Here is a 26,777-nt window from a genome sequence, read left to right on the forward strand (position 1 = left end):
TTAGAGCATAAGCTTTCGTGGACTACGTGGGCTGTAGTCCACGAAAGCTTATGCTCTAATAAATTTGTTAGTCTCTAAGGTGCCACAAGTACTCCTGTTCTTTTTGCAGACTATTAAGTGACAGACTCTGAGGCTGTTAAAACATAGATTGTCAACTTAACGTGTCAAAATATACAAAGGAAATATCCATAAATCAGAGTTCTGAAACAGTGTTTTTTGATTATTTTTTTTGCTTTGCCTATCTGTACATTTAGATTGTCATTGATGGAAATATTTTTGTCGGCTTCCATGTGTACAGCGAAATTGTTGATAAAAATCTAATCCTTCTAAGCCTATTTATACTCTTACCTTTACTCAGGCTGCCATGACTTTATTTTTAAATGTGAGTAAATAAGGATAGATCGAAGGACCTATTTCTAGAGTCTTGTCTTGTATACAAATTCCGCTCCCATTGGAGTTCTGTGTGGAATGACTGTAAACTCTGGTTCTTATGTCACTTTGAGAAATACTATAAAGAGTGGTGTTGATAAAGTTTCCCATCTGTACTTTAGATATATGTTTGAACTGTATAGACAATTTTATAGTGCAAGCTATTATTTGTTACTTTTGTGTACGTAAGATTGTAATTTAAAAGGCAAACAAATTCACTTTTTTGTTGTTGGCATTCATTGTATTTCACATACTTAGAATGTACATAGATATTTGTTTGTCTTTAAGGCCATGGTAGGTGAGGAGTGTGTAGGTGCCATCGTCTGCAAGTTGGATATGCACAAAAAGATGTTCCGCAGAGGTTATATAGCCATGTTAGCAGTGGATTCCAAATACAGAAGAAAAGGCATTGGTAAGAATAGCCTCTCCATGTTCTTATTCAAACTCTAATAACCCTGTTGGGATGGTTGTAACTTTTGGAATAGAAGATTGCCACAAAAATAACAGGCTTCTGCAGAGGTAAAAGATTGTTTTCCTAGAAAGCTTTTTTTCTTTAATTCAGAATAACTTGAAGTCGTTTGGAGATTGTCTACACTTACTATTGTGTCTCATATTGTATTTTACAACTTTGGCGTTGCAATAACTAATTCTAGTTCTTTTCCAATGAAAAATGAAGAACAATTTTATTTCATTTTTTACTTGAACCCCCACCCCCTTTTTTTTACACTAGGAGGCTGTTTACCCAAGTCCTATTTTCTGGTAGTAGCAGTCTCCCCAAAACCAAGTCTGGACAAGCAACACTTACTTGCTACCTTCCTGGAGAGTTCTTGATGTGCACTTAAATTCCTGGGTGTATTGAATAATTTGTAAATTTGGCATAAGTCTGAAATGAAAGATACCCTGCCACCTCAGTTTCTCTTGTAAAATATCCGTGCCAAATAGCAAAAGAAATGGATAACTTGTGTACCCACGTTTGCACATAAACCCATTCCCAACTTCCTAGTCACTATCCTGGTGAGCTGCTTTAGTAAATTCTTCCTCTGGGTCCTCTTGATCAAATGTGCCACACACTGCCCTTTGGGGAGCCATACATATAGCTAATCACAGCATATATACTTAAAAAAATCTCTCTTCTTATGAGGCAACCAAATTTGAGATAGTTTGTTGGACAGTTTCCTTAACGTTCATGCCAGGAATTTCTTCCTTGGTATCTTCACTTACCAAATCAACGTTGAACTGCTTTTTTAAATAGGCCATCCTGAAACATTGTCCTCTATTTTGCAGTACTTTTGAAACTCATAATGTATATGTCAGCATTTCAGGACAAGGATATGCTTTGCTACTAATTTGTTATGGAGCAAACTCTTGCTTCCTATATGTTTGAAGCCTGTTTTGGTTATGGAGGACAGAGAGCATGACTTGGAACAGAAAAATATAGGACAGTATTGTAAAATATTTCTTTTGTGCTTCTCCCCTTTCTCTTCCTGCAGCTCCTCCAAATATGACACAGCATCAAAACAAGTTTCACCCCAAGGGCACAAACAATCTTGAATGTAATCTTAGTTTTTTATAAAAGCAAAATTTTGGCAATGTCTAACCTACATAGACTTTCAAGTTTGGGGCCAATAATGACGGCCCTAATATAGTCACAGTAGTATGTAGGGGAAAGGATACAGGGATCACGCTCCCTCCTTTCCCTCAAGCACTGTCGTGCAGGAGGCACCCATAATTTAGCTGCAGACGCTTGGGAGCACAAGGGGATGCCAATTAGTGCTACGTTTATGTCCACAATGCGTGCAGTCTCTGCATGATTTCTCCCTTCCTCTGCCCCTCCTGTATCCTGTTCATGCAACATCAGGGTAGCACTGGCTTCACTTCTTTTTAAAGTGAAGCAAATCCAAAGTACCTTCCCTCAGTACCTCTCAAGATGCTTTTTTCCCCACAAAGAGTACCACCACTCAGGAGATTTACCTTTGCCTGTCCCTAGCATATATCAAACTTTGTAAGAGGTGAAATTTCATCCTCTATATCTATTTAGTTGGTATTTTAAATGTACAATCTATAGATCGTTTCGGGGGGGAGGGGGTTGTTGTTTTTTAAAGAGCAATCCTTTTGCAAGAGAAATGTTCCTCAGATATGCTCCAAGTGGGATTCCAATCATAAGTGCAACAAAAGGGAATCAAACAAGTCTTGACATTCATCTTTATTATGTAAAATATGAGGATATTTTTAAACCTGAGAAGCCTGTTTATAACACCATCCTGACAAAGAAAAGACCTTCAGATTCCAAGGAGAAGCCTGTATATGTTATATAATATCTGTAGACCTATTATATTCTTATGGGCGCCATGTAGAAGTCTTTGCCAATACAGAATAGTTAGTATATGTTTAAAGGCAATTTTAATGCCAAAACCTTGAAAGCAAACAGTGAATCTGCAGTCTAGTTTCAGGTATTTTGAATGCCTAGTATATGCCAGTGTGCTGTGTATTGAAATGGAATATGTGGATGTAATTAATATATATATTATAAAATTAGTCATCTGTAAACGGTGATTCTCTGAATTTAGATCTCTTTTTAAAAATCTATACCTGTATTTTACTTTAATGCTATTAAAATCTATTTTCCAGGTACAAATTTGGTTAAGAAAGCTATTTATGCCATGGTTGAAGGAGATTGTGATGAGGTAAGTTTTTATAGGTGCTCAAAAATTTTGAGGGAGTACTCTATGCAGTGTTTGTGTTCTTCTCCATACCCATGCATTTATTTTATAGGCATTCTTGGTTTTCTTGTAAGCAACTCTTCCATTTATTGTAGGAGATGGAATACCTTCAAAAAGGCAAACTGAGGAGTATTTTTTGAAACTTAAGTTTAGTTAACTATAACATAATGTACAAATAATAAGAGTTAATACTTTTGATATTTACTACACTAAACAGTTAGATACATCTACTGAAGTTTGATTCATGTGCTCCGGGCTCCCAAACATTCTAAGAATAAAGGCCGCTGTTGAACAGAGAGAGCTTGTTTTGGAATTTGAGTTGTTGTTCTACTAACTCTTCAGGATTGTGAAGTTAAACACTGAAACAGTATCAACTCTAATACTGTAAAATATGGTCTTATCAGAGTATCATCTAATCGTCCAAAAGAAATCCATACAGAGTACTTCCCAATAACATAGAATTATCACAAAATCATAGAAGTGATTTAGTGTGTATTCTCTTCAAAGAATTTAGTAAAACTATTGCAGTATCATAAAATCAAACTTTACTTTCTGTATCCCAAATTTTGTTAATATCCCTTTTTATCTTTTTTGCAAAATTCTTCCAACTAGATGAAAACTTATGAGTTCTATTTGACTATATAAGAAGTAACTAATGTAGTCTTAATATGACTGGGTGAAGAGGAAAAATAAGAGAGGGAGAGAATAAGTTTCTTCACAGGCTGCTCTGTTTACCCCAGCTATCTATTCCTTAACACGCTTTCCTCCACCCTGTAGTATAGAACCATGAACCTGTTGTCCTTAATGTAAGTGATTTAAAACAGTAAATCATCTTCATAGTTCCTCAGGGAGGTTAGCCAGTCCTTTGATCTTTCTTGGATATCCTATTAGCTGTGCACCCTGCTAATGCAGTATTTAGGTATGTTGTGAAAATTTGAACTAAAAATTGCAGGTTTTCTTTAAAAAACAAAACAAAAAAATCCCGTCTAAAATGTACTATATTTTGTATATCTCTCTCCAAATCAAGGCTACTGATAAAACTCTGCCACTTTTCTATAATCTCTTCGGAATTTTGTTCCTTGTTATCCCCCTCATCCTTATTGCCAATATCTTGGACTATGACATGGTCAGCGCTGATCTCAATTACTGCATCCTCTTCCTCTGGCCCTCTCATTTCTGGGATTGGGGCTCTCAATTATAACTTATGTGCTTCTCTAAAATAGTTGTCCTCCCCCACAGCTCTTACCTCTACCTTCTCCTTGAGTAGTCTTCAGATTTTGTTCGATAGCTCATTCAAGCCCTCCTTCTCCCCAGGGCCCTTCAGAGCTCTGCTCTAACTGCATTTCCTTTTCTACCACTTGTCTGCTTATGACTTATGCTTTGGCAACTTAATGAAGCTTGATAACTCTCCATTTCCTTTTCCCATAAGCAGCTCCATGTCTTGACCCATGTCGTCCTCTATTCTTGAAATATACTTTCTGATCCTGTCACTATACATCTCTTTCCTTGTTCAAATACCTCTTCAGTACTTCCTCATTTTTATCAGTCTTCCGTTGCTGATCTCCAGTATGGCCTTGAATTTGATCACTATTTAAAGATAAATAGCAATATTTCCCCCATTATCATAGTATCTAAGCACCTCTCAATCTTTAATGTATTTGTCACAACAGCCTTGTGATATAGGGAAGTGCAATTATCACCATTTTCTAGATGGGGAACTGAGACCCAGATAGGTGAAGCAGCTTGCCCAAGGTCACACAGGAAATTTGTAGCACAGCAGGGAGTTGTAACATGATCTCCTGAGTCAGAAGCTAGTGCCCTAGTCATCCTTCTTCACTAATAAATGGTTATTTTTTTAAAAATGAGAGGAACTAACAAGACACACATATAATATTAAGTACATCTCATGAGTTTTTCCTATTGTAATCTTCGTGTTCCTTGTCCCATACCCCTTATTGTTTTTATTTCTCACTGTGTAAAATTTAGTGTCGACTACAAGATCCTCAACACATGGACCCTGCCATTTCATTTTTGTTAAATGCTATGCCCCTCTGCTGTATAAATTTTCCATGTTAGGTCGATTATATAATTTTCAAACTGTCCCATTAAATGTGCTACATTCTAGGTTTCATTGTAATTCATTATTATGAGATATTAATATATATAAATGATCTACAGTAATATAGCAAATATGTCTTGATATTTTTTCTCTTCCTTGGCACTAAGTCTGGGCGTAGGAGACTTCCTCCAGATGCTTGTGATGCAACAGTAACAACTTTGGCTACTTGAACCTCCTAATATATTTCAGAAAAGTTTTCGCTCATGACCAGGATTGGAAAAATCCACAGACCTACTCATCACTGGAGAGTGGGAAGCTTCCCCTGATGAGCGAGGAAGCCCATATCACCCATTTCTGCAAAATTTAAGTTTTTTTAATTCTTATTTAAGTTTCTAGTCCTTATGATTGGTACATAGCCAAGCAAGTATGAAATGATGCAGCATTACAGCTTGTCTTCCTGAGCCTATAGATTGCTGCAGTACCTCTGCTGCTGTTAGGTTTTTTCCCAATCAGTGGCAGAGAGAAGTAGCAAGATATTGTTCAGTTTCACTGCTGCAACTCAGAATACAATGAACAGTAAAGGAGGAAAACTGTAAAAAATCTTATTTTTGTTCAAAAGTCTGCTTGAAAAATGAGCATGTTGTCCCATGTGCAAACATCAGTTTTTCCCAAGTGCCTGTTTGTTCACCCACTTAAATATGTTTAGATGCATCTTTGAAACTTTATCCGTAAATCTTACCTTGGAACAAAGGTGAGAAAAGTACCATGTTCCCAGTAATACTTGGGCAAGTAATCTGACAAGTTTGTACAATACTTTTCAAAGTATTGAAGAGCAAGGGGTAGATCTTAGGAAACAGTAGGTGAACTGTGATGTACATTTAGTACCTAAAGCATATGGTGCTGCCCATTTGTGGTGCTTGAAAGTTTGCCGCAACAGCGTAATGGTAGCTGTCAAAAGTTTCATCTCTGTTTTGTTTGCTGGTGGTAACAAACTAGGCAAACATACAAAGTCCCAAGGTAGAATAGGATATCTGAGGCCTTGTCTACACTACCACTGTAAGTCGACCTAAGTTATGCTACTCCAGCTACGTGAATAATGTAACTGGAGTTGACGTAGCTGAGGTCGACTTATCACGGTGTCTACACTGTGCTGTGTCGACGGGAGACACGCTCCCGTGGACTTACCTTACTCGTCGCATTCCGATAGAGTAGACTGGAGAGCGCGCTGCCGTTGATTTAGTGGGTCTTCATCAGACCTGCTAAATTGACTCCCATGCATTGATCACAGCTGCGTCGATTTCCGGTATGTGTAGACGTGGCCATTTTGAGCTAGAGGTAAAATTTAAGTCTGAAGAATGTACCGTTAGCAAAAGATTACTTTAAATTAGTGTCGAGGTGTGTAAATTTAACATTCTGGCAAGTCCCTACATTTCACTAATGTAATCTTTGACATTATGGTTTCCTGAGATACTTAATTATAGTGAATTTTGATGATGATAATTCAAGATTGTGGACTAAAGATTTTGGGGAACTAAATGAGCCAAAGTTTATAGTAGATTATGGTAAATAAGCATAATTGACTGGAATGATCTGAGAGCAGTATGTAGAAAATGTGGTCTACCTGAAACAATTTTAAAAGCTATGCCTCTGAAATAAATAATTACATGAATTACTGTGACTGTATTTGCATAGCCCCAAACTGTGCTAAAAGTGAAAACTCAGTGGTTTGATAAAAAGCCAAATATGTCTGTCTCTTTGATTTCATGACTACTCAATTGCTTAGGTGCTATAAGCATTTCATTAGTAAAATATCTTAGGAGGATATTTTCAATGACGTTCAATGGGAGTTGGCCACTTAACCACTCTGTGTTTGAAAATTCCCCTTAATGCAGATCTGGCTGAAAAATTGTAGCATTTAGGGCCATCCTGTAGATTTGCTTTCCCTTCTTGAGGGAATTTGATTCTTTAAAGGAAAAAAATGGATTGTTCGTTAATATCTAATCTTTCATAGTAATCTAAGTATAACATTTAGTACTTGCACAGTGTCTCACATCTTCATAGCACTGTATAACTGCTGACTAATCAAAATAAACTGGCAGTACGTGCTAAAAATACTTAACATTCTCACAATTTTTCTGAAAGTTAGGAAAGAAAATGGCTTATACAAAATGTGAAAAGGAATTGCAGCTTTTCACAAGCAGCCTCACTGAAATAGATAACATGCCACAGCTGAAAGTCACCATGAATGCTATTACCAGCTAGGTTGGTCTTTAGCGTCATAAATACACCTACTAAACAATAAAGTGTGACACTTTACTTCTCACTGGAATCACAACTTTAAGTCAGCAAAACTTGAGAGTCCAGGAATCTAGTTGCATGAAATGTTGCATCATAATGTGGCTTTTTTTTATTGTCTATGTTGTAAAGGATGATGTATGATGTCATGAAATATTTCAATTATTCATAGGAAATATGATCTTTCTTCAGAAAATTTATGCGTCTATAGAAAATACTATTCTATTGATTGAGATGGTCAAGACTCATGCAGCTGGACAGAGGAATGATGATTCTAGGTTATTAAAAGAATTAACAGGCATACTTGTACATCGAAAGCATATTGGTTGTAGGAGATGCTCTAGGACAGAAGTGAGCGGGAACACTGATCACACAGTCTTGCATTTGAAACTGAATACAGATGCCCCCGACTTACGCAATCGTTCCATTCCGGAAAGCCTTGCGTAACTCAATTTTTGCATAAGTCGGAAACTTATACTCATACATTACGCAAAAATTTCTGCAACCCAAAAATCCAATTTCTGGATTATGGAACTTTTTGCGTAAGTGCGAACTTGCGTAAGTCAGGGAGTGCCTGTACAAGTCTTTGCACAGCCACATGCCTCCAAACCAAATGAAACATGAACAAAAACAACCAAGAGAATGTAATTGGGCTTCTTGACTATGTACAGAGATACATTTCAGTATCACTTGCTTATTGTTTATTCAAGCAAGGTGACTTAGATCCTCTTTGTCTGCAAGGTACATATATCTTGTCTGTTCAGTGTTTAATATTAAACTTTTTTCAGCAGTATATTTGATCAATTTTATACTTAATTGAAGGTTAAAATTACACTAGATTACACTAGCCTTCTAAACTGGAAGTATCAATAGTCATGAGATGGCATGGTCCAGTGGCCAAGGCACTGGCTAGGAGTAACGAGGCCAGGGTTCTATTCTTGGATGAACCAGTAATTTGCTGTACTCTAATTATTTAATCTATCTCCTTCAGTTTTCCCATCTGTAAAATGGGGACAAAAATACTTAAACCCTCAGATTCCATGGTAATGGGTGTTATAAAAGAACCTAGATAGAGCTGCTGTTGCTTTGTAGAGCATCAGAAGTCAGCCTTTTTGTTTTTCTTCTCCACCCTAAAATGCTGGCATTCTTAAAATCAGAGCTCACTGCCTTATTTAATTTTTCAGTAATTTTTCACTTTGTCTGACGCTATCTATCCCTTCTTATGGTCTGATGTAAACAAGTGTACTTCAATATTGTCTGTTTCATTGCGTCTTGGAGAATGGGAGAACTGAAGTATTGGGATTCCAGCAAACCTGAATTTCAACATTTAACCACTCTTAAATAAGTGCCTTGCAGGTGTGGTTGGCAGCCCTTTGGCGTTGCTTGCAAGTCGTCATGAATATGCAAAGTTGAAACTGGACACAGTGATGTTATATTACTCCACCAAGCTGCTAAACTTCAGTGAGAACAAATGCTGTTTGTAGACAAAGTGCAAATGACAAGGAGCTTCCTACTCAGTGTTACTTCTGTGGGTCATATTTCCTGACCTCTACAATGCTTTGTTTTAATCTGAGCTCAGAAGCAATTTAAAGCTTTTAATTGTAATTAAGTAGAAAATAAGCATTGATTCTTTAGTTCTAAGTTACTACTATTTCAATAAGTGATTGAGTCAATGTTTATTTAATCAATTCAGATTAATATGGTAGTACTAATGAGCCCAGTCAGAAGTCCCGATAATATGATTCCAGTGAAGTAACAAGGTGTATTGAAAACCAGAAACTCAATGTCTAATTCTTCCCAGGAGGCTTAGAATTGAATTAACATGTCTCACAAATACAGATACAGCAAACTGACCATGTTTTAATCACCCTGGATATTATTTTTTTTTTATTTTACGTCACTTTGTCTTTGCTTATTTAAAAAAATGAATTATTTTAGCCTTCTCTTCCTTTTAATTTTCCTGCTGTGCCTATCCCAGGACGTGGTTTATTTGTGGGGGAATTAAGATGGGGATGAATGGCTGGAATATGTGGTCAGAGATGTTTTAGATTTGGCCATTAGTCAAACTTGTAAATTTAATGGATAAGTATTACGTTTTAGTATATGCATTCAGAGTTCATGGTGAGCACATTTAAATAAATGAAAGTGGCTGCTCTTACATTTGGGCCCTGTCTTTTCCATTGTCTTGTATTTTGTGTAGCCATTTCTACCTGTGCAAAGTGGATGTGAAATGCTACAGTTTGACAGCACTAGAAGCTCTTTCTTGAGCTTCAACAAGAGAGTTGATTCATAGTTTACTGCAAATATTATGCAAAATGCTGCTTTAATTCCGTGGTCTCTATACCATGCGCATCATTATAGTATTAAATGCTTTTTGTATTTAATATGTAAATTCACTTGATCATGGATTAATCTGTAGTCTGAAGAGCTTATCATTTTCATTTTGGTGAGCAAGTATTGTGTGTTCTTGTGCATACACAGACCATTTTTAGTGTTAAATAAGATCCGCTTGAGTTTTGGTTGAATATTGTGAAATGTGTGTGTATTTTACAAATTTAGATGAGAGGGCTAGATTCTCTGATGTGTCAGCGCTCTGCTCAGTGCAGCAGAAAAAAGGGGAAGAAGAGTGGAACCAACGCTGATTTTATGACACCTTTGTACTCCTCCATGCCTGGGACCAATTTGGCTCTCAGTGTAACTTGGGCCAGGCTCAGGTTTGCTGTAAATTATACATGGCTGCCATACTTTCCAGGGGGCCTTTCCACATCCAGCAATTGCCAGAGCACAAGGGAATAGAAAAAAACAGCTTTCCATGCTCAACCTATGCCAGGACTAGCGGGGAGTGGTGTAGGGCAAACTGTGTGACACTCAGGAATTTCCCTATATAGAATCACAGGACTGGAAGGGACCTTGAGAGGTCATCTAATCCAGTCCCCTGCACTCATGGAGGACTAAGTATTATCTAGGCCATCCCTGACAGGTGTTCGTCTAACCTGCTCTTAAAAATCTCCAATGATGGAGATTCCACAACCTCTCTCAGCAATTTATTCCAGTGCTTAACCACCCTGACAGTTAGGAAGTTTTTCCTAAGGTCCAATCTAAACCTCTCTTGCTTCAATTTAAGCCCATTGCTTCTTATCCTATCTTCAGAGGTTAAGAACAACAATTTTTCCCCTCCTCCTTGTAACAACCTTTTATGTACTTGAAAATTGTTATCATGACTCCTCTCAGTCTTCTCCTTTCCAGACTGAACAAACCTAACTTTTTCAATCTTCCCTCATAGGTCATGTTTTTTAGCCCTTTAATCATTTTTGTTGCTCTTCTCTGGACTTTCTCCAACTTCTCAACATCTTTCCTGAAATGTGGTGCCCCAAACTGGCCATAATACTCCAGCTGAGGCCTGATGTTTGCATTATGCATCAATTAGTGTAGACAGGCAACCTGTGAGCCTGACCCTGCAAGGTGCCAAAGGCATCCCGTGCTTACAATACTCCTGGTAATACATCCTAGAATGGTGTTCACTTTTTTTTTTTTTTTTTTTTTTTTTGCATCAGTGTTATACTGTTGACTCATATTTAGCTTGTGGTCCACTATGACCCCCAGATCCCTTTCCGCAGTACTCCTTCCTAGACAGTCATTTCCCATTTTGTATGTGTGCAACTGATTGTTCCTTCCTAAGTGGAGTACTTTGCATTTGTAAGTAGGATGAAATTCAATAAGGACTTCAGACCATTTCTCCAGTTTGTCCAGATCATTTTGAATTATAATCCTATCCTCCAAAGCACTTGCAACTCCTCCCAGCTTGATATTTTTTGCAAACTTTATAAGTGTACTCTCTATGCCGTTCTCTAAATCATTGATGAAGATATTGAACAGAACCGGACCTAAAACTGATCCCAGCGGGACCCCACTTGTTATGCCCTTCCAGCATGACTGTGAACCACTGATAACTGGTTTTCCAACCAGTTATGCACCCACCTTAGGATAGCTCCATCTAGGTTGCATTTCTCTAGTTTGTTTATGAGAAGGTCATGTGAGACAGTATCCAAAGCTGTAGTAAAGTCAAGATATACCATGTCTACCACTTCCCCCATCCACAAGGCTTGTTACCCTGTCAAAGAAAGCTACCAGGTCAGTTTGACACTATTTGTTCTTGACAAATCCATGCTGACTGTTATTTATCACCTTATTATCTTCTAGGTGTTTGCTAATTGATTGCTTAATTATTTGCCCCATTATCTTTCCGGGTACAGAAATTAAGTTGACTGGTCTGTAATTCCCCAAATTGCCCTTATTTCCCTTTTTATAGATTGGCACTATAATTGCCCTTTTCCAGTCTTCTGGAATCTCTTCCATCTTCCATGACTTTTCAAAGATAATCGCTAGTGGCTCAGATATCTCCTCAGTCAGCTCCTTGAGTTTTCGAGGATGCATTTCATCAGGCCCTGGTGACTTGAAGACATCTAACTTGTCTAAGTAATTTTTAACTTGTTCTTTCCCTATTTTAGCCTCTGTTCCTACCTCATTTTCACTGGCATTCACTGTTAGACATCCAATCGTCCCCAACCTTCTTGATGAAAACCGAAACAAAGAAGTCATTAAGTACAGCACCTCCGCCATTTCCACATTTTCTGTTATTGTCCCTCTCTCCCTTCCTCCCCCCTCCCCCACCCGGTCATTGACCTGTCCTTGGTCTTCCTCTTGCTTCTAATGTATTTGTAGAATGTTTTCTTGTTACCCTTTATATCTCTACCTAGTTTGAGCTCGTTTGGTGCCTTGGTCTTTGTAATTTTGTCCCAACATACATGTGTTATTTGTTTATATTCATCCTTTGTAATTTGACCTAGTTTCCACTTTTTGTGGGACTCTCTTTTGATTTTTACATCACTAAAGATTTCTCCTGGTTAAGCCAGGATGGTCTCTTGCCATACCTCCTGTCTTTCCTACGCAGTGGGCTGTTTTTCTCTTGTGCCCATAATAATGTTCTTTGAAGAACTGCCAACTATCTTCAATTGTTTTTCCCGTTAGACTTGCTTCCCATGGGATCTTACCTACCAAGTCCTTGAGTTTGCTAAAGTGCATTCTTCAAATCCATTTTCTTTATTTTGCTGTTCTCCCTCCTACCGTTCCTTAGAATCATGAATGCTACCATTTCACGATCACTTTCACCCAGGCTGCCTTCCACTTTCAAATTCACAACAGAGCAGAAAGCAGCCATTTTAGGGGTCCTGGATCTGCCTAGAATTTTGTTTTGATTTGAGTTTGTACTTCTTTTTCTGTACATAAAAAATGTTCATGTAAATACTTGTTTTAACAAATGTTCATGGAAAGCTAAACTTGGATCTGTTGCCAAATTTGTTTAATCATGTTTTGGGCAAAGTGTAATTAGTTTACAAAGGTTAGAGCATTCATTGAAAGAACTGAAAGGGTACCATGTGACTTAGGTCCCTAGCCATTCAATTTGAATAATAAATTCCAAATATCAAATACTTGATTGAAACAATACAGCAAACAGATGAAATTTGATTACACAAAACTTTAATTGATGTTGAATAACTGCAACATTTTTTAAAATTGGGTTCTATTTGGACAATTAATGAACAGAAAAATTAAGTTCTATCAACAAATTGTTTATGGGTAAATTGCCCCCCCCCCCCATTAGTCGATTAATCTAGAAGACTTTTAAAACCGAACAGATAGCTGTGTAAATAATTTTTCTGAAACAATGCAACTCTTCTCAAAATTGACTTATTTTTTTCATTGTCTTTAAAGGTTGTCTTGGAAACAGAGATCACAAACAAGTCTGCTTTGAAACTTTATGAAAATCTTGGTTTTGTGCGAGATAAGAGGCTGTTCAGATACTATTTAAATGGAGTTGATGCACTGCGTCTTAAACTGTGGCTGCGTTAAAAGAAACCATCACATCAATCAACTGACTTCCCAACAACACAGAGTTGTCCTTTGCATGCAATGCAATTTGTACAGAATTGCTTTGCAGGTGGACTTAGTAATTTCCATGCAGCTCTTATTTGTCAGTGTCTCATTGAGTGTCGCACATATTTGTTGCACTTTGGCATGGCGCATTTGTTCTGAATTAAAACAGATTGTTTCAAACTTCGAGTTCTTTTGGTACCAGCAAGATGTGCCAGTTGATAGCCAAGATATGTTCATTCATTTGCAAGTCTACTGACTGTATTACATACATAGTGAACACTTGATCAAAGAAACTGTATGTGGAACGCAACGCTTGGTTCCAGAAAAAAGCCAATGTAGATTGTAAAATTCTATAAGTATACTAACATTTCATACAAAACTTGCCATAGTTTTCTGGAAAAAGGCTTCAATTTTAGGTTTTATTTTCAATATTGAATTTTCCATTCTTAAATATTGGTACCTCAGTGATTAGTGAATGAAAAAATGTATTGTAGGGTGGGGTGTGTGTTACAATGAGTAACAGTAACAATTAAATTGCGTCTGCCAGTGCCTGTATAGATAAGTATATTTGTCTTCACCTCTAATTTTTGAGTGCATGCTTTTTTTCTTTTACTTTTTTCAATTGTCTTTGCAAGCAAACTTCTGCTTTTATTTAAATTCTGAATTTGATAATAAATTATTTCAGATTTTTATAATTTGGATACTTCTCCCAGAAAAGGGTTTGGAAAGCCCATCTTTTCTTATAGCAAGAAGTGTTAAGCTATTTTGAAAAACCTTGAGTAGCTGCTAAAAAAAGAACCTGATGTCACCAGTAAATTTCCGCTGGTTTTGGATGCACTTTTTCTTTAAAAGAGGGATTTTAAAAAAATATATAGAAAATTAATGTAAATTGGTATGATTTTATTTAATCAAAATTATCGCTAGAAGCTCTGAAGAACAGCTCTTTTAAAATAGAACCATTTTTTCACTTTGATTTGGTTTCAGACTGCTTTGCTTCAGTGTTCTAAAATGCTTCAATCTTCGGTTCTAGATCTTTGAAATAAATGTCAAGGTGTATTGTATCCATTTTTAGCTGCTCTCACCTTCTCAAAACTTATTTGAGCTAAGTTATTGGGGGGGTTCTTTTTTTTTTTTTTTTTCTGCCCCTTTAAAATAAATGTAGCAGGGAAGGGACTTCCCTTTTTTAAATGGGATACATAGGTCTTCCTAAAAGCTGTCAACTTGTTCAGCAGTAATGCTGTGTGTATGTTCTCCGGATTGACCAATGTGATATATGACCAACTTTATAAATGGATTGTATTTCATCCTGAAAAAAGATGACATTGGTTTATTTATATAAGTGGAAGAACCTAGGCAGCCCATGAAAAAAGGATGAACTCTCAATGAGTCTGCTCTTCTGTACTGAGTGTAATCTTCAGATTTGCCTTATTACACTGTGTTTTTAGGGTTTGGTTAGAGTCATGTTTTTTAATTGTTATAATTACTGTACATTTAAAAACCCTACCTCCTGTAATGTTTGGAAAACATCCCCTTGCAGGAAAACTGGATTTAAAGGAAAGCCAGCCTTATTTTGCACAGACAAACGTTCACATGGTGACAGGCATTTCTCACCATGTACAAATTGTGAATTGTATTTGAAAATAAAGATTTTTTTTTAATTAAAATTGGCACGTGGAAGTTCTCTGCTTGTGGACACCATTTGTGCTTTTCACTTTTTCCATTTCTAAAATGAAATGAATCCTCTAAAATGGTGCCAGAATCAATGTAAACTGAAGACTCTTATTTACAGAACAGGTATGTTATGGTCAGCGGCAGGGCATGTTTCCACCATACTGCCCTGTAATGTAATTCATGCTTGTTCTGATTCAAAAACTTCTAGGGATAAGAATATTGTTGACTCTGCTTAATCAATCATTGCTTGGCCTCTTGTGAATATACTGTCAATAGGTGTCAATTGTAGTTAAGATTTCAGTGATATGGACTTCAGTCCACTAGAAACTGAACCTTCACCACAAACTTAATTTCCCATAGGTGTTTTAGTGTCCTCTCAAATGGTAACTGCTTTGGTTCATTTGGCACTAATGATCCAGAGAGGAGATGCTTCATGTCCTGTTACCAACTGTTGGAGACTATGGTAGGGGGTCCAGTGTTGGAAATGGCAAACCAGTCTGTCTTGTTTCATTGTTTAAAAAACAGCAGAAGAGAAGTCCTTTGCTGGTCAAATCTGAAAACACCTACTGTTTAAATATTAAAAGCATATTAAAACCTAGCTTACAATAGCTCATACAGGCTGTTGCACAAATAACACTTTTGAGCAAAATTCAAATACAATTCCGTCTAGCCGTGGCAAGAAGTGGTTCTCACCATGCAAACTTTCAGAATGCTGAGCAAAATGGGGGTAACTTTCTTTTAAGAGTGCTGTCTACAATAGTCTAATATTGCTACTGTATCACACAGAGTTCACTACAGAAGATACTGAAGCTGTACACATTGGTATTAAAAAAACTGGTCTAGTCTCACTTTGTTGCCTGGGGGGGATGTCATGAATTTGCAACAAGATGAGAATGTCATTAACATGAAAACAGTTCAAATAGTACTTCAAATAGAGTCTAGCAAAAAAAAGGCATAATCAGGGTTTCTTGGGGTTCTTTGTCTTTGTTGCCAAGACATGCTCCCTGCCCCTTTTTGCATTGACAAATCTAAACTGAGTTGGTATTAAGTCACTTTTATGTTTAACTTTATATTGCCTGAAATACTGCTATTGGCTGACATGTCAGAGATGTGTGCATTACAATGCTTAAAAAAGAAAAAAAGTTACGACTATCAGGTTCACCACTAATCTAATTGGCATTGCATAGCGCATCACAGTTTCAGTGCACCACAAGACATCACTAAAACTGAGTGCTAAGTTACCAGGTTTTCAGGTTTTGTAGAAATGCGACCATAAATTATATTGGAGTTCAGGGCTCAGGTGGGTAGCTAAAAAATATCAAGTGTATCTCAAAATATTGGACTGCTGTTTTGAGTGGATTATGTTCTTCTGTCCTTTATCCTTTGGCGAGAACAAGAACCAGTGGGGTTATGGAATGTGCAAGCTGTCAAAATAAGATGCAGTCAAATAAAATATGGTTAAGTTGTTTATGCATTTCCTTTTAAATGCACGTTTTAATGTTCTAGTTGGATTATTTTTTTATTGCCAGTAAAAACATACATAATTGTGTGTGTGTGTTTTTACTATCTCACAGAGGATGAATGGAGAAATATCAGTAAGTGAAAATTGTACTCTTGACCCTTTCATACAGCTATATGTTGTTGATTTCCAAATCTAGTTCAGAAGCATGTTGAATATTATTTATATGAGCTTCATTTCTATGGCTGGACTAAAATATGTGATTGTTTGCATTATGCATCAATTAGTGTAGACAGGCAACCTGTGAGCTTGACCCTGCAAGGTGTCAAAGGCATCCCGTGAGGTAATATGGGCAGTTGGCTCCTATTGAAATAAACAGGAGTTCAGGGCCATCAATAGCCTGATGTTCAAGGACACTAAGGGCTGGATTGTTAACGGTATTTAAGTGCCTAAACACAAAGATTAGCACCTTGTGGTATTTTCAGAAGTGCCAAGGCACCAAACTCCCACTAGGTGCCTTTTCAAAAGGGCCTAACTCCCATTGACTTCAGTGGAAATTAGGCATTTAAGCACTTTTGAAAATTGCACTAGGCACCAAAGGATGTAAATACCGTTTTAAAATCTGGCCATATAAGTAACGTGCAGGATTTGGCCTTACGTTTGTAAGAGGGGTACAACACAACTGAGATTAACTTGTTTATATCTTGACTTACCGATCAGCTGACATCGGCTCTCATTACTCCAAGCTGTCTTCCAGCTAGATTCAGCCCTGTTGTGTTGTGAGGACATCAGAGTCACCAAAACAAAATGGAGCAGGACAAAGCAGTTTTGAAGAACATTGCACACACAACGTTTTCGTGGTCCTAATGGTGGTAATCTTTCTCTAGGAGTATTCTGCTCCTAGAAAATATTGTGTATAAATGGAAAACTTTTTCCAGCACGAGGAACACCAGTGTGCACTGAATTTTTCAGCTCTTTTGGTATATCACGTGGTAAAGCAGTGTGGCAGAAACTGGCCTAGAGCATTGCTACTGCCTGTGTTCCTCAGCAACCTCTTCAATTCTGGGCAAGATGTGGATTTAAATGTTTTCTTGTTTTGTGCTGCAATGTATTCCTGCTGTGAATACATCAGTTAATATATGTAGGCTAAAATAGGTTTGGAGAGCTCCAATAGCATTGGATTTTCAACCTATGACATTGGGAAATGAATCTTTCAGGGCTGTAGCTGAAGACCGCGTTCAGTACTCTGGCAAATATTTTTATGAATGGAATGCTTTTAAGAAATATACACCTCTACCCTGATATAACATTGTCCTCGGGAGCCAAAAAATCTTACTGCGTTATAGGTGAAACCATGTTCTATCGAACTTGCTTTGACCCACCAGAGTGCGCAGCCACACACACCCCTCCCCCCAGAGCACTGCTTTACCGCGTTCTAGCTGAATTCGTGTTCTATCGGGTCAAGTTATATCGGGGTAGAGGTGTAGTGTGTTAACTTAACCTACGTAAATCTAACACGGATTATCTTGATTGGGAGCCTTTAGCTTCCCTAAACTTATAGAGTTGTAGTAGCTGAGCTATAAATAATGAAGGAAATACCTCCCTACCTGTCCAAAGACTCTGGGTGAGGAAGTAGAAATCCTTTCTCCCTATGAGCATGCAGATCTCTGAATTTCTGAAGGGAAGATAAGGAATTGTCAGCTTTGTGGCACAATTTTTCCCTTGCCTGCTTTGTGTGGTTGGGCTCAGTGTAGGGGTAACTGGGTGAAAGTATCTGGCCTGTGTTTAAACAGGAACCCAGATTAGACCAAATCTATGAGTATGTGGGTATCTTAGGCAGTGGCCCTACCTGGATGGAGCTCTGGCGGGCTGGAGAATCAGATAATGGACTAAGAGGAGATAGTGGTCTCTGGGGTAGCACCATTCCATACTATGCAACAATATTTCCACAATGAAGTGGGCAAGGAAGAAGAGCAGAGGTCTCAGATTGGAGAGAAACACTTGGAGCCCTAGACACTGCATGAAGATCCAGCTAATGGCAATGTAGCATGGAGCTATGCCACGGAGAGGGGATTCAATAGAGCTGCAGCTGTTCCTTCAGGATGGCTTTCCTCTCTCTGTAGGGGTTGGGGTGTGATGGGGTTCCTCCGAGACCTGGGAGCTTGGAAAGGAGTTTGCCTCCAAATTCAGTAGTGCCCCCTTCCCCTGTGGTGTGGTTCCAGGAAATTCAGGGATAGTCATGCGATTTTCTTCCCTTTGAGTCCTTCCTGTGGCTCTTTTCTCGAGGGAGCAACTCCATGTCTAATCGATGTCACAGGTAAGATGTGATGGTTGTTTCTACTGTTATTGAACCCTGGTGCAGCCAATCCAAGACATAAGTATTCTGTACTGTTAGGAATTAATAAGTTGTCTCTGATGTGTTCCTTAAACCTGTATCGCTGAATGCTGATCAGCAATCCATCATCCTACCTGGCTAAGATACCATTTGGTATAGTAGAATCGTAGAAATGTGGGGCCAGATCCTTGCACTGATGCAGGACCAACTAAACCTAAACCATCCCTGACTGGTGTTTGTCCAACCTGCTTTTCAAAACCTCCAGCAATAGGGATTCCACATCCTCCCTTGGAAGTCTGTCCGAGAGCATAACTACTACTAGAGTTTAGATTTTCTTTCATGTACAAGTAAAAAATATGTTCATTTAATTCACTGAGTCTGCAGGAATTGTGAAGGCATAACTAATAACAGATTCTGCTTCTTTTTCTTTACAGTTCAACTCAACAGTAAGCTTTAACAAATTTCTGCTGGCTTGATTGTCAGCAGTCTAAGATTTCTCCACCTGCTGGTTCTGCTACAGGTGCCTAAATGTGGTAGAAAAAAGCTATGTGCATGATAAGCTTAGAAACTCATGGGGGGTTGATAGTAGCCTTTTACCTCATGAGAACTGGGAGGTTATATCGGTGAATAATTTAGAAAGTGGCCTTATCCTAGTGCCCAGAAAATTCTTATCACAGCTTGTGTGGGGTTACTCACCTGAGTAAGGGTTAGCAGGATCAAACCCCTAGTTTTCATTTGCCCACACCATACAGTTACCTCATAATTGTGCCAAATACAGTATTACCAAATTACAGTCTCTTGAGGGGGCCATAAGTTATACGAGTAGTTTTTACTACTTCAAAAATGTCCGAATGGTTTGCCTTTACTCTTTCAGAGGAGAACTTAGTATTCGCTCTAGTCTACCAAAAATTGGAGTGGCTTCAAAGTTTTGTATTCCTGTGGACGTCCCATGGGGAATGTATGTAAACCATAAAACCACTCTTACAGATCATCTTGTGAAGTGTATTGCATCCCATTCCCCAATTGTCTAAGCCAGGGGTAGGCAACCTATGGCATGCGTGCCGAAGGTGGCACGTGAGCTGATTTTCAGTGGCACTCACACTGCCTGGGTCCTGAGCACCGGTCCGGGGGGCTCTGCATTTTAATTTAATTTTAAATGAAGTTTCTTAAACATTTTAAAAACCTTATTTACTTTACATATAACAATAGTTTAGTTATATATTATAGACTTATAGAAAGACCTTCTAAAAACGTTAAAATGTATTACTGGCACGCGAAACCTTAAATCAGAGTGAATAAACGAAGACTCAGCGCCCCACTTCTGAAAGGTTGCCGACCCCTGGTCTAAGCTTTTATTGTAGGTGGTTTCTCCGTCACCTCTCTATTCCTCCCTAGATATGGCTATTAGCCATCCTACTGTCACATAATGACAGGAAAAATAATAACTCTTGTTACTCCTACCCTCTTCCCACCATCCCCCCTAATGGGGTTTGTTTCACAGATGCTGCTTAGATGATCTCCAATCTCCAGCAGGTGGAGACCGGTCACTTACTGCTCAACTAGACTGGATTTTACGAGTCTTGTAGTTTATATCGCTGTAGTGTCCAGGGGCCCCACGTTTGAAGTGCTTTACAAGCATCAAAGAAAGACGGCTCTTGCTTCAAAGAGTTTTACAACTAGAGCTGGTTTAAAAAATTGAAATTTTGATAGGACTTTTTGTCAAAAAATTCAAATTTTGGCTGGGAAAAAGGGTCAAAATATGAGTAAAAACTTGATCCCAGCTGTAGACCTGGTGAAAAAAGTTTGACACCTAAAAAGGACAACATTTTGTGACACATTTGGATCCATTTTTTAAACGATTTAAATTTTAAAGAGGGACAAGATGTAACAGGTTGGTACGGCACACAAGCAGAGGAGGGGATGGTGATAGGAATACAAAATTGTATATATTTGCTAAATGTACAACTTGGCATCTTCAAAGTAACTTTTTTCCACTTTTTCCCTACATTAAGACACAAATGACCAAGAGATAATGAGTCAACTTCATAGCTATTATCATTTGGTAGTCTGCCATGGCCATCCTAGTAGAAGTGAAGCTTGAGAAGGAATTTCAAGAACACAGTAATGGCTTTGCCAAGGTAAGATTATTTTATGCAAAGCTAAGGTGGTGGTTATCAACATTGCCAAAGAAGGTATGATTTGAGTGACCAGTGTTGTATGTTAACTTGATGATAAAATGCCCTCGCTCTTGAAAACACAAGCCACGTGATTTCATTTCAAATATAACTCCGCGGAGAGTTGCCAGATCTGCACCCAGGTCCACATTCTGTCCATGTACAAGCAATTTTTTTCACGCTGTTTCTAACAGGAAGCTAATCATATGCTCTCTATGGCCAGTTCATGTGGCTCTCCAGGAGGATAGGAACAGAGTAAAGGGCCTTTAGTGAAAATAAGAATCAGGCCTTCAGTGTTCAAAAGACTCCATGAGCTTGGTGTATGTGATGGGAATAGTCTGTATCATTTCGGAATGTGGGTAAATACTACTTGAAGCACATTGGTTTGAAGGATAGCGGTTTGAATTGTAAGAGCTAACATTTATATTAAAAGAAAGTTACGCACCCTTAGGACAAATTAAGGGCCCCATCCTGCAAGCTGCTCTCTGTGCCTGCATGGATCTCCACTGAAATCAGTGGGGCTCGAGACAGACATTGTACTCCAACCTGCACAGAGTAGCTTCCCAGATCAGGGCCTAAAGCTTCCATTTATTATACAGTGTTGCAGCAAATGTGGTTTTAAATTTAACTGTAGAAGTTAGTGTTTTGTAAATCTTAATATATAGCATATTTTATGTAGGATGGAATTGGATTCATTTGGAACCTCTGGGCTGGCTGCTAAGTGTCATAGCCGTGTCAGTAACACCTAGGATATGTGAGAGTCTGAATTTTGATGAATAAATTGCATTTTATAGATGGAAGTAAGACACTTAATTTCTTGGTGGCAGGTCCCCTTGCTAGATAGTTAAATTCACTCTGCAGCCATGTCTTATTGCTTCAGCTTCCATCAGTTAAATGTGTTGTGATAAATTCAGAATTGGATCTGAAATCCCTGGTTGGCCCAGAGTGCATCTTTGCAGCTGTGAAGCTAGCCAGTTAACTGGACTAGCATCACTTGAGACAGTGAGACAAGCTACAAACAGCAGTCAAAGAATTTTTCTGCAAGTGTGCACAGCCCTCTTATTTGGTTATATGAAGCCAGCATTCCCTTGGAGAGGGAAAAGTGCCATGTTATATTAAGTAGTCAGGACAGGGAAGTGCTAAAAAGGGAAGCTCTTCCCCTTATGCCTTCTGCTTGATTGCAAAATCTTCCATTTTCATTTCAATCTCTGGACAATCATGAAGCAGAAAACAATTGGACAGTTTCATATATAAGACAATAAATGGGGTATGTATAATGCATTGAATATAAATATGCCTCTGCATTATACTCCATACTAAGACCAAGCTTAAAGCCCACTGTATATTCTCAGTGAAACAAATCTTCTCTTAAACTAGGTTGAAATGTTCTGATGTTTACTTTATTGGAATGTAAAACTTCAACATTTGGATTGTTATGATCAAGTAGAGGAGAGCTTTTTTATTTTTTGGTAAAATGCTGCTGTTCTCCATTAAATTCAGATCCCTGCTTTGGGGTATGCAGAAAAATGTTTATTTTTGCAAATGTTTTCCATTTCTCAGACACTAAAGAGCTGGTAAGTTTTCCAAGTCAGACATTTAGAAATAAAGTAAAAAAAAATAGGGAACATATTTTTAATATTTTTGTCAATTTCGGTCACTTCCCTTCTCACACCCTGCTCCCCATCTACCCCCCATTTTCCAACCAGCTGTGATATTTGGAGAACAAGTTACTGGATTGTAGGCTTCCGTTGTCTAGATAAAAATATTATTTTCAAAAATGTGGGGGTTTGATTCAGCAGCAGATTTCTTAGGTTTGAAATCAAAATGCACATCTTAAGGTTCTTCCTTGTCTAGGAAAAGCTCCGTGCCCAAAGCTGCCCTCTTATTCTGTGAGCATGGAATCTAGTTGAATTGCTCTGCAGGAATTATAAAGTGCCAGCTCTGTGATATATTCCCATTTCTCCTTTTATCTCTTTGGAAGTCCTTCTGTGATTGCTCTGCAGGGTTTGGGCATGGCAAGGAGTAGATGTGGGGCTGGAAGGGACAGATCCTGTCCATGCCACCTTGAACTTATGGAAAATCCTGACCAGTCAGCATAAACTTGAATTTAACCAAATCAGCATCAACTTGATAAGAGCAAATATTTAAAACTTCCATTCTTCTTCGAGTGATTGCTCATGTATATTCCACAGTAGGTGTGCGTGCTTGCCACGTGCACTGGTGCCAGAAGTTTTTTCCCTAGCAGTACCCATAGGGGAGCACCTCTAGTGACCCCTGGAGTGGTGTCTCTATGGCGTGGCATAAGGGGAGCCGCGCGCTCCCCCCACCCTCAGTTCCTTCTTGCCGCCAGTGAAGGTGCATTGGAACTGCTCTGCTCCAGCTTGTCTGCAACTTTCCTCTAGAACTCTTGTTCGTTTATAGTAGTTTAGATTAGTGTTAGTTTAGTTTAGTGTGCCTGGGTCAGGGCATGCCCCGTGCACTGGGCTTTGTCGTGTGACACTTGCAGGCGGCCGATGCCAGTGAGTGACCCACAGATGGACTGTTTACACTGCCTGGGGGAAACGCATCTCAGTGATCGCTGCAAGATTTGCAGCTCTTTCAAGCCTCCGACCAAGAAAGAAAGAGACATTCGGCTCCAAGCCATTCTGATGGAGTTGGCATTGACCCCGAATCTGGTGTGCCGCTCCAAGTCGGCACCAAGTACCGCGGCATCGGTGCGTGGTGACCCTTTGGTTCCTTCCACCAGTTGGCACTGCTCCCTGTCCGCGGGGCACACCAAGAAGGCTAAGAATAGGTCTTCGCCGCCGACACACCAGAGCAAGACCGGGGGAGACTAGACCCATGTTGGGCAGTTCTCAGTCCCCATCGGCCTCCAGGCTTCTGACTCAAGTTGAGCAGAGTAGCCCGGCCCAGTGGGCGCAGGCTTCCCCGGATGTCCGGGAGCCCTCTGCACCAGAGGCTCTGCAAGCGGCCCGGGATGTTATGTCCCTGCCGGTACCAGGGGCACCGCCACCATTGGCTCCCCGGTCCAGAGGCAAGCCACCACTTGGATCACCGCAGTCGCCTCCTGGTCGGTACCGTTCGAGATCGAGGGAAAGTTCCCGATGCTGTTCGCTGCTCAGCGACGGTCCTGTGCATAGTCCATGCCGGTCACCATTGACCCCCACCAGGCTGTCTTGCTGGGTTCCAACTGACAAGGGTTCCAGGCACCACTCTGCCTCGATTGACTATAGACCTCACGAAGGGAGCGAGCCCCGTCGAGACCGAGACAGACTGCACTGGAGCTCCTCGTCTCTGAGAGGCCACCGTAGCTCATCATGATACGGGCGTCGACGCCATTCCCGTTCGTCGTCTCGCTCCAGCACCTTGCCGCGGCACCGCTCCCGCAGTCCTGGGCGTCCATCGTCAGCGCCTTGCTGTCATGGATCCGCCCGCCGGAGCTGATCACAGAGTAGCTGCTACCAGCGGTACTGTTCTTCCATGCCGGGATCATGGTCTCATGGTCGGCACCATTCCCGACGCCACCGTTCCTCCCGGTCCAGAGACAGCGGTAGCTCCTACACCAGCCCGGCCTGCTTTCGTAGTCGTCAGTCACTGGGACAGGCTAGTCAGGCTGAACAGCGTGCTCTGCCAATGCCACAGCAGGTGCAGTGGCCCCGGGCTCCTTGGCCGGCACCGTGGTGCCAGTGGGGGCTCTACCCATAAGTGCCTGTTCTGTGCACAAATGTACCAGCATCAATGCTTATGGGTGTTCCATTAGAAGATTATGGACTGATCTTGCTTACTCTGACGGCACATAACACTCTCAGAGCTCATATGAAAACGTCAGGATTGGGCCCCATATAGGATGGGGACCTAATCAGTGAAGTATTTCCCTTAGTGTCTATGCAGTACATTCAAAAAGCCACAGCGTTTGGACAGCCTTGAGATCTGAACACTTTGAAGACCGGTATCCTGAGCTGCCATGAACAGACTCCAATGGAGCTCGGCCAGTTTACACCTGCTGAAGATCTGGCCCCTTGAAATAATCTTTCTCACTCCATCTTCGGATAGACATACCCAGCACATGCCCTGTAGCTATGGGCTCTATATGCAGAATCCAGTCCCTAGACTGCAGCAATCTCCATTTGCAGGGCACCATACTCAGATTCATAAGTGGTTTTGTGTTTTTCATGCAGAAGAGATGCAATTGAATTAAATTAATGGAGATATCCTATCTCCTGGAAAGGACCTTGAAAGGTCATCGAGTCCAGCCCCCTTCCTTCACTAGCAGGACCAAGTACTGATTTTGCCCCAGATCCCTAAGTGGCCCCCTCAAGGATTGAGCTCACAACCCTGGGTTTAGCAGGCCAATGCTCAAACCACTGAGCTATCCCTCCCGTCCTAAAATTACACCCTCCTGGCTATTCGAGCCCCATCCCAAAATCACTCACTGTCTCTAGTTCTCCAGGTTCTATTGGCCTGATTTGCAAAGGCCCTGAGTATCCACAACTCCTATTGAAAGCGATGGGATATGTGAGTGGTCACCACCTCTAAAAGTTAGCTCGTGCGCGGATGAGGAGAGGAGAATGGACATGAGGCATATTAGGCATGACTTGGCTCAACAACCACAAGTGAGCCTAACTCATTTTAGAGCATAACTAATAAAATGAGAGTTTTTAGGCTAACCAGGGGCAGTACTAGCTTGCACTTTGCCCTCTTGCCGTACCTGTTCCCCAACAAGCCCCCAAATCTTCCATCCTCTCATCACTCATATAAGCAAACAGAATTGATGTAAGAATAAACAGTCTTAGTATGTTTAAAAAAAAAAAAAGGCTTCTACTGCGGATATTTCATTCATAGATTCTGAGGCCAGAAGGGACTCCTGTGATCATCTACTCTGATCTCCTCTATAACACAGGCCAGAGAACTTTCCCAAAATAATTCCTCTTTGAACTATCTCTTCAAAGAACACCCAGTCTTGATTTTAAAACTGAGAGTGGTGGAGAAACCAGCGTAACTCTTGGTAAATTGTTCCAATGAATAACCGCTCTCACTGTTAAAAATTCAGCGCTAATTTCCAGCCAGGGGATCATGTTATACTTTTGTCTGCTAGACTTGAAGAGCCCATTTTTAAATATTTGTTTCCCAGGTAGGTACTTAATAATAATAATAATTAATGGAGATATCCCATCTCCTAGAACTGGAAGGGACCCTGAAAGGTCATCGAGTCCAGCCCCCTGCCTTCACTAGCAGGACCAAGTACTGATTTTGCCCCAGTTCCCCAAGTGGCCCCCTCAAGGATTGAACTCACAACCCTGGGTTTAGCAGGCCAATGCTCAAACCACTGAGCTATCCCTCCCTTAAAGATGTGATTAAGTCACCCCTAAACCTTCTCTGTGTTTAACTACCTTGAGCTCCCTGGATGTGATTCATGAATATATTTAGATGCCTAGGTCCTCTTTTGAGGTACCACCGTAGTCCACAAAATGCCCATTCAGCTGCCACCTGAACCTGTCAGCATCCAACCTCTCTCAGTACCTATGTTTTTGCCCCTGGGCATATGCATTGCAGCCTTGCTGTAAGTACCTGGGCACCTATCTCCTGCCTGAGCCCCAGAACAATTCACAAACTGGGGGAAATAGGCATTGGGGTGCCTAAACTGCATGCAGGAGCCCAATGCGGTAGGTGTGCTCACAGGTCACCTACCCCACCGCCCCTT

General features: G+C 39.9%; 1 protein-coding gene across 1 annotated transcript; it reads left to right on the plus strand.

Annotated features, from left to right (window-relative positions):
• The first annotated feature begins 218 nt into the window (after positions 1-218).
• Positions 219-16,582, plus strand: NAA30 (N-alpha-acetyltransferase 30, NatC catalytic subunit). The gene is made up of 3 exons (XM_034768699.1): positions 219-841; positions 3,058-3,113; positions 13,276-16,582. The coding sequence occupies exons 1-3, from the start codon at positions 721-723 to the stop codon at positions 13,411-13,413; spliced, it is 315 nt and encodes a 104-aa protein (XP_034624590.1). The 5' UTR covers positions 219-720; the 3' UTR covers positions 13,414-16,582.
• Positions 16,583-26,777: the final 10,195 nt, after the last annotated feature.

This window comes from Trachemys scripta, chromosome 4 (assembly GCF_013100865.1).
Source record: "Trachemys scripta elegans isolate TJP31775 chromosome 4, CAS_Tse_1.0, whole genome shotgun sequence".
Lineage (NCBI taxonomy): Eukaryota > Metazoa > Chordata > Testudines > Emydidae > Trachemys > Trachemys scripta.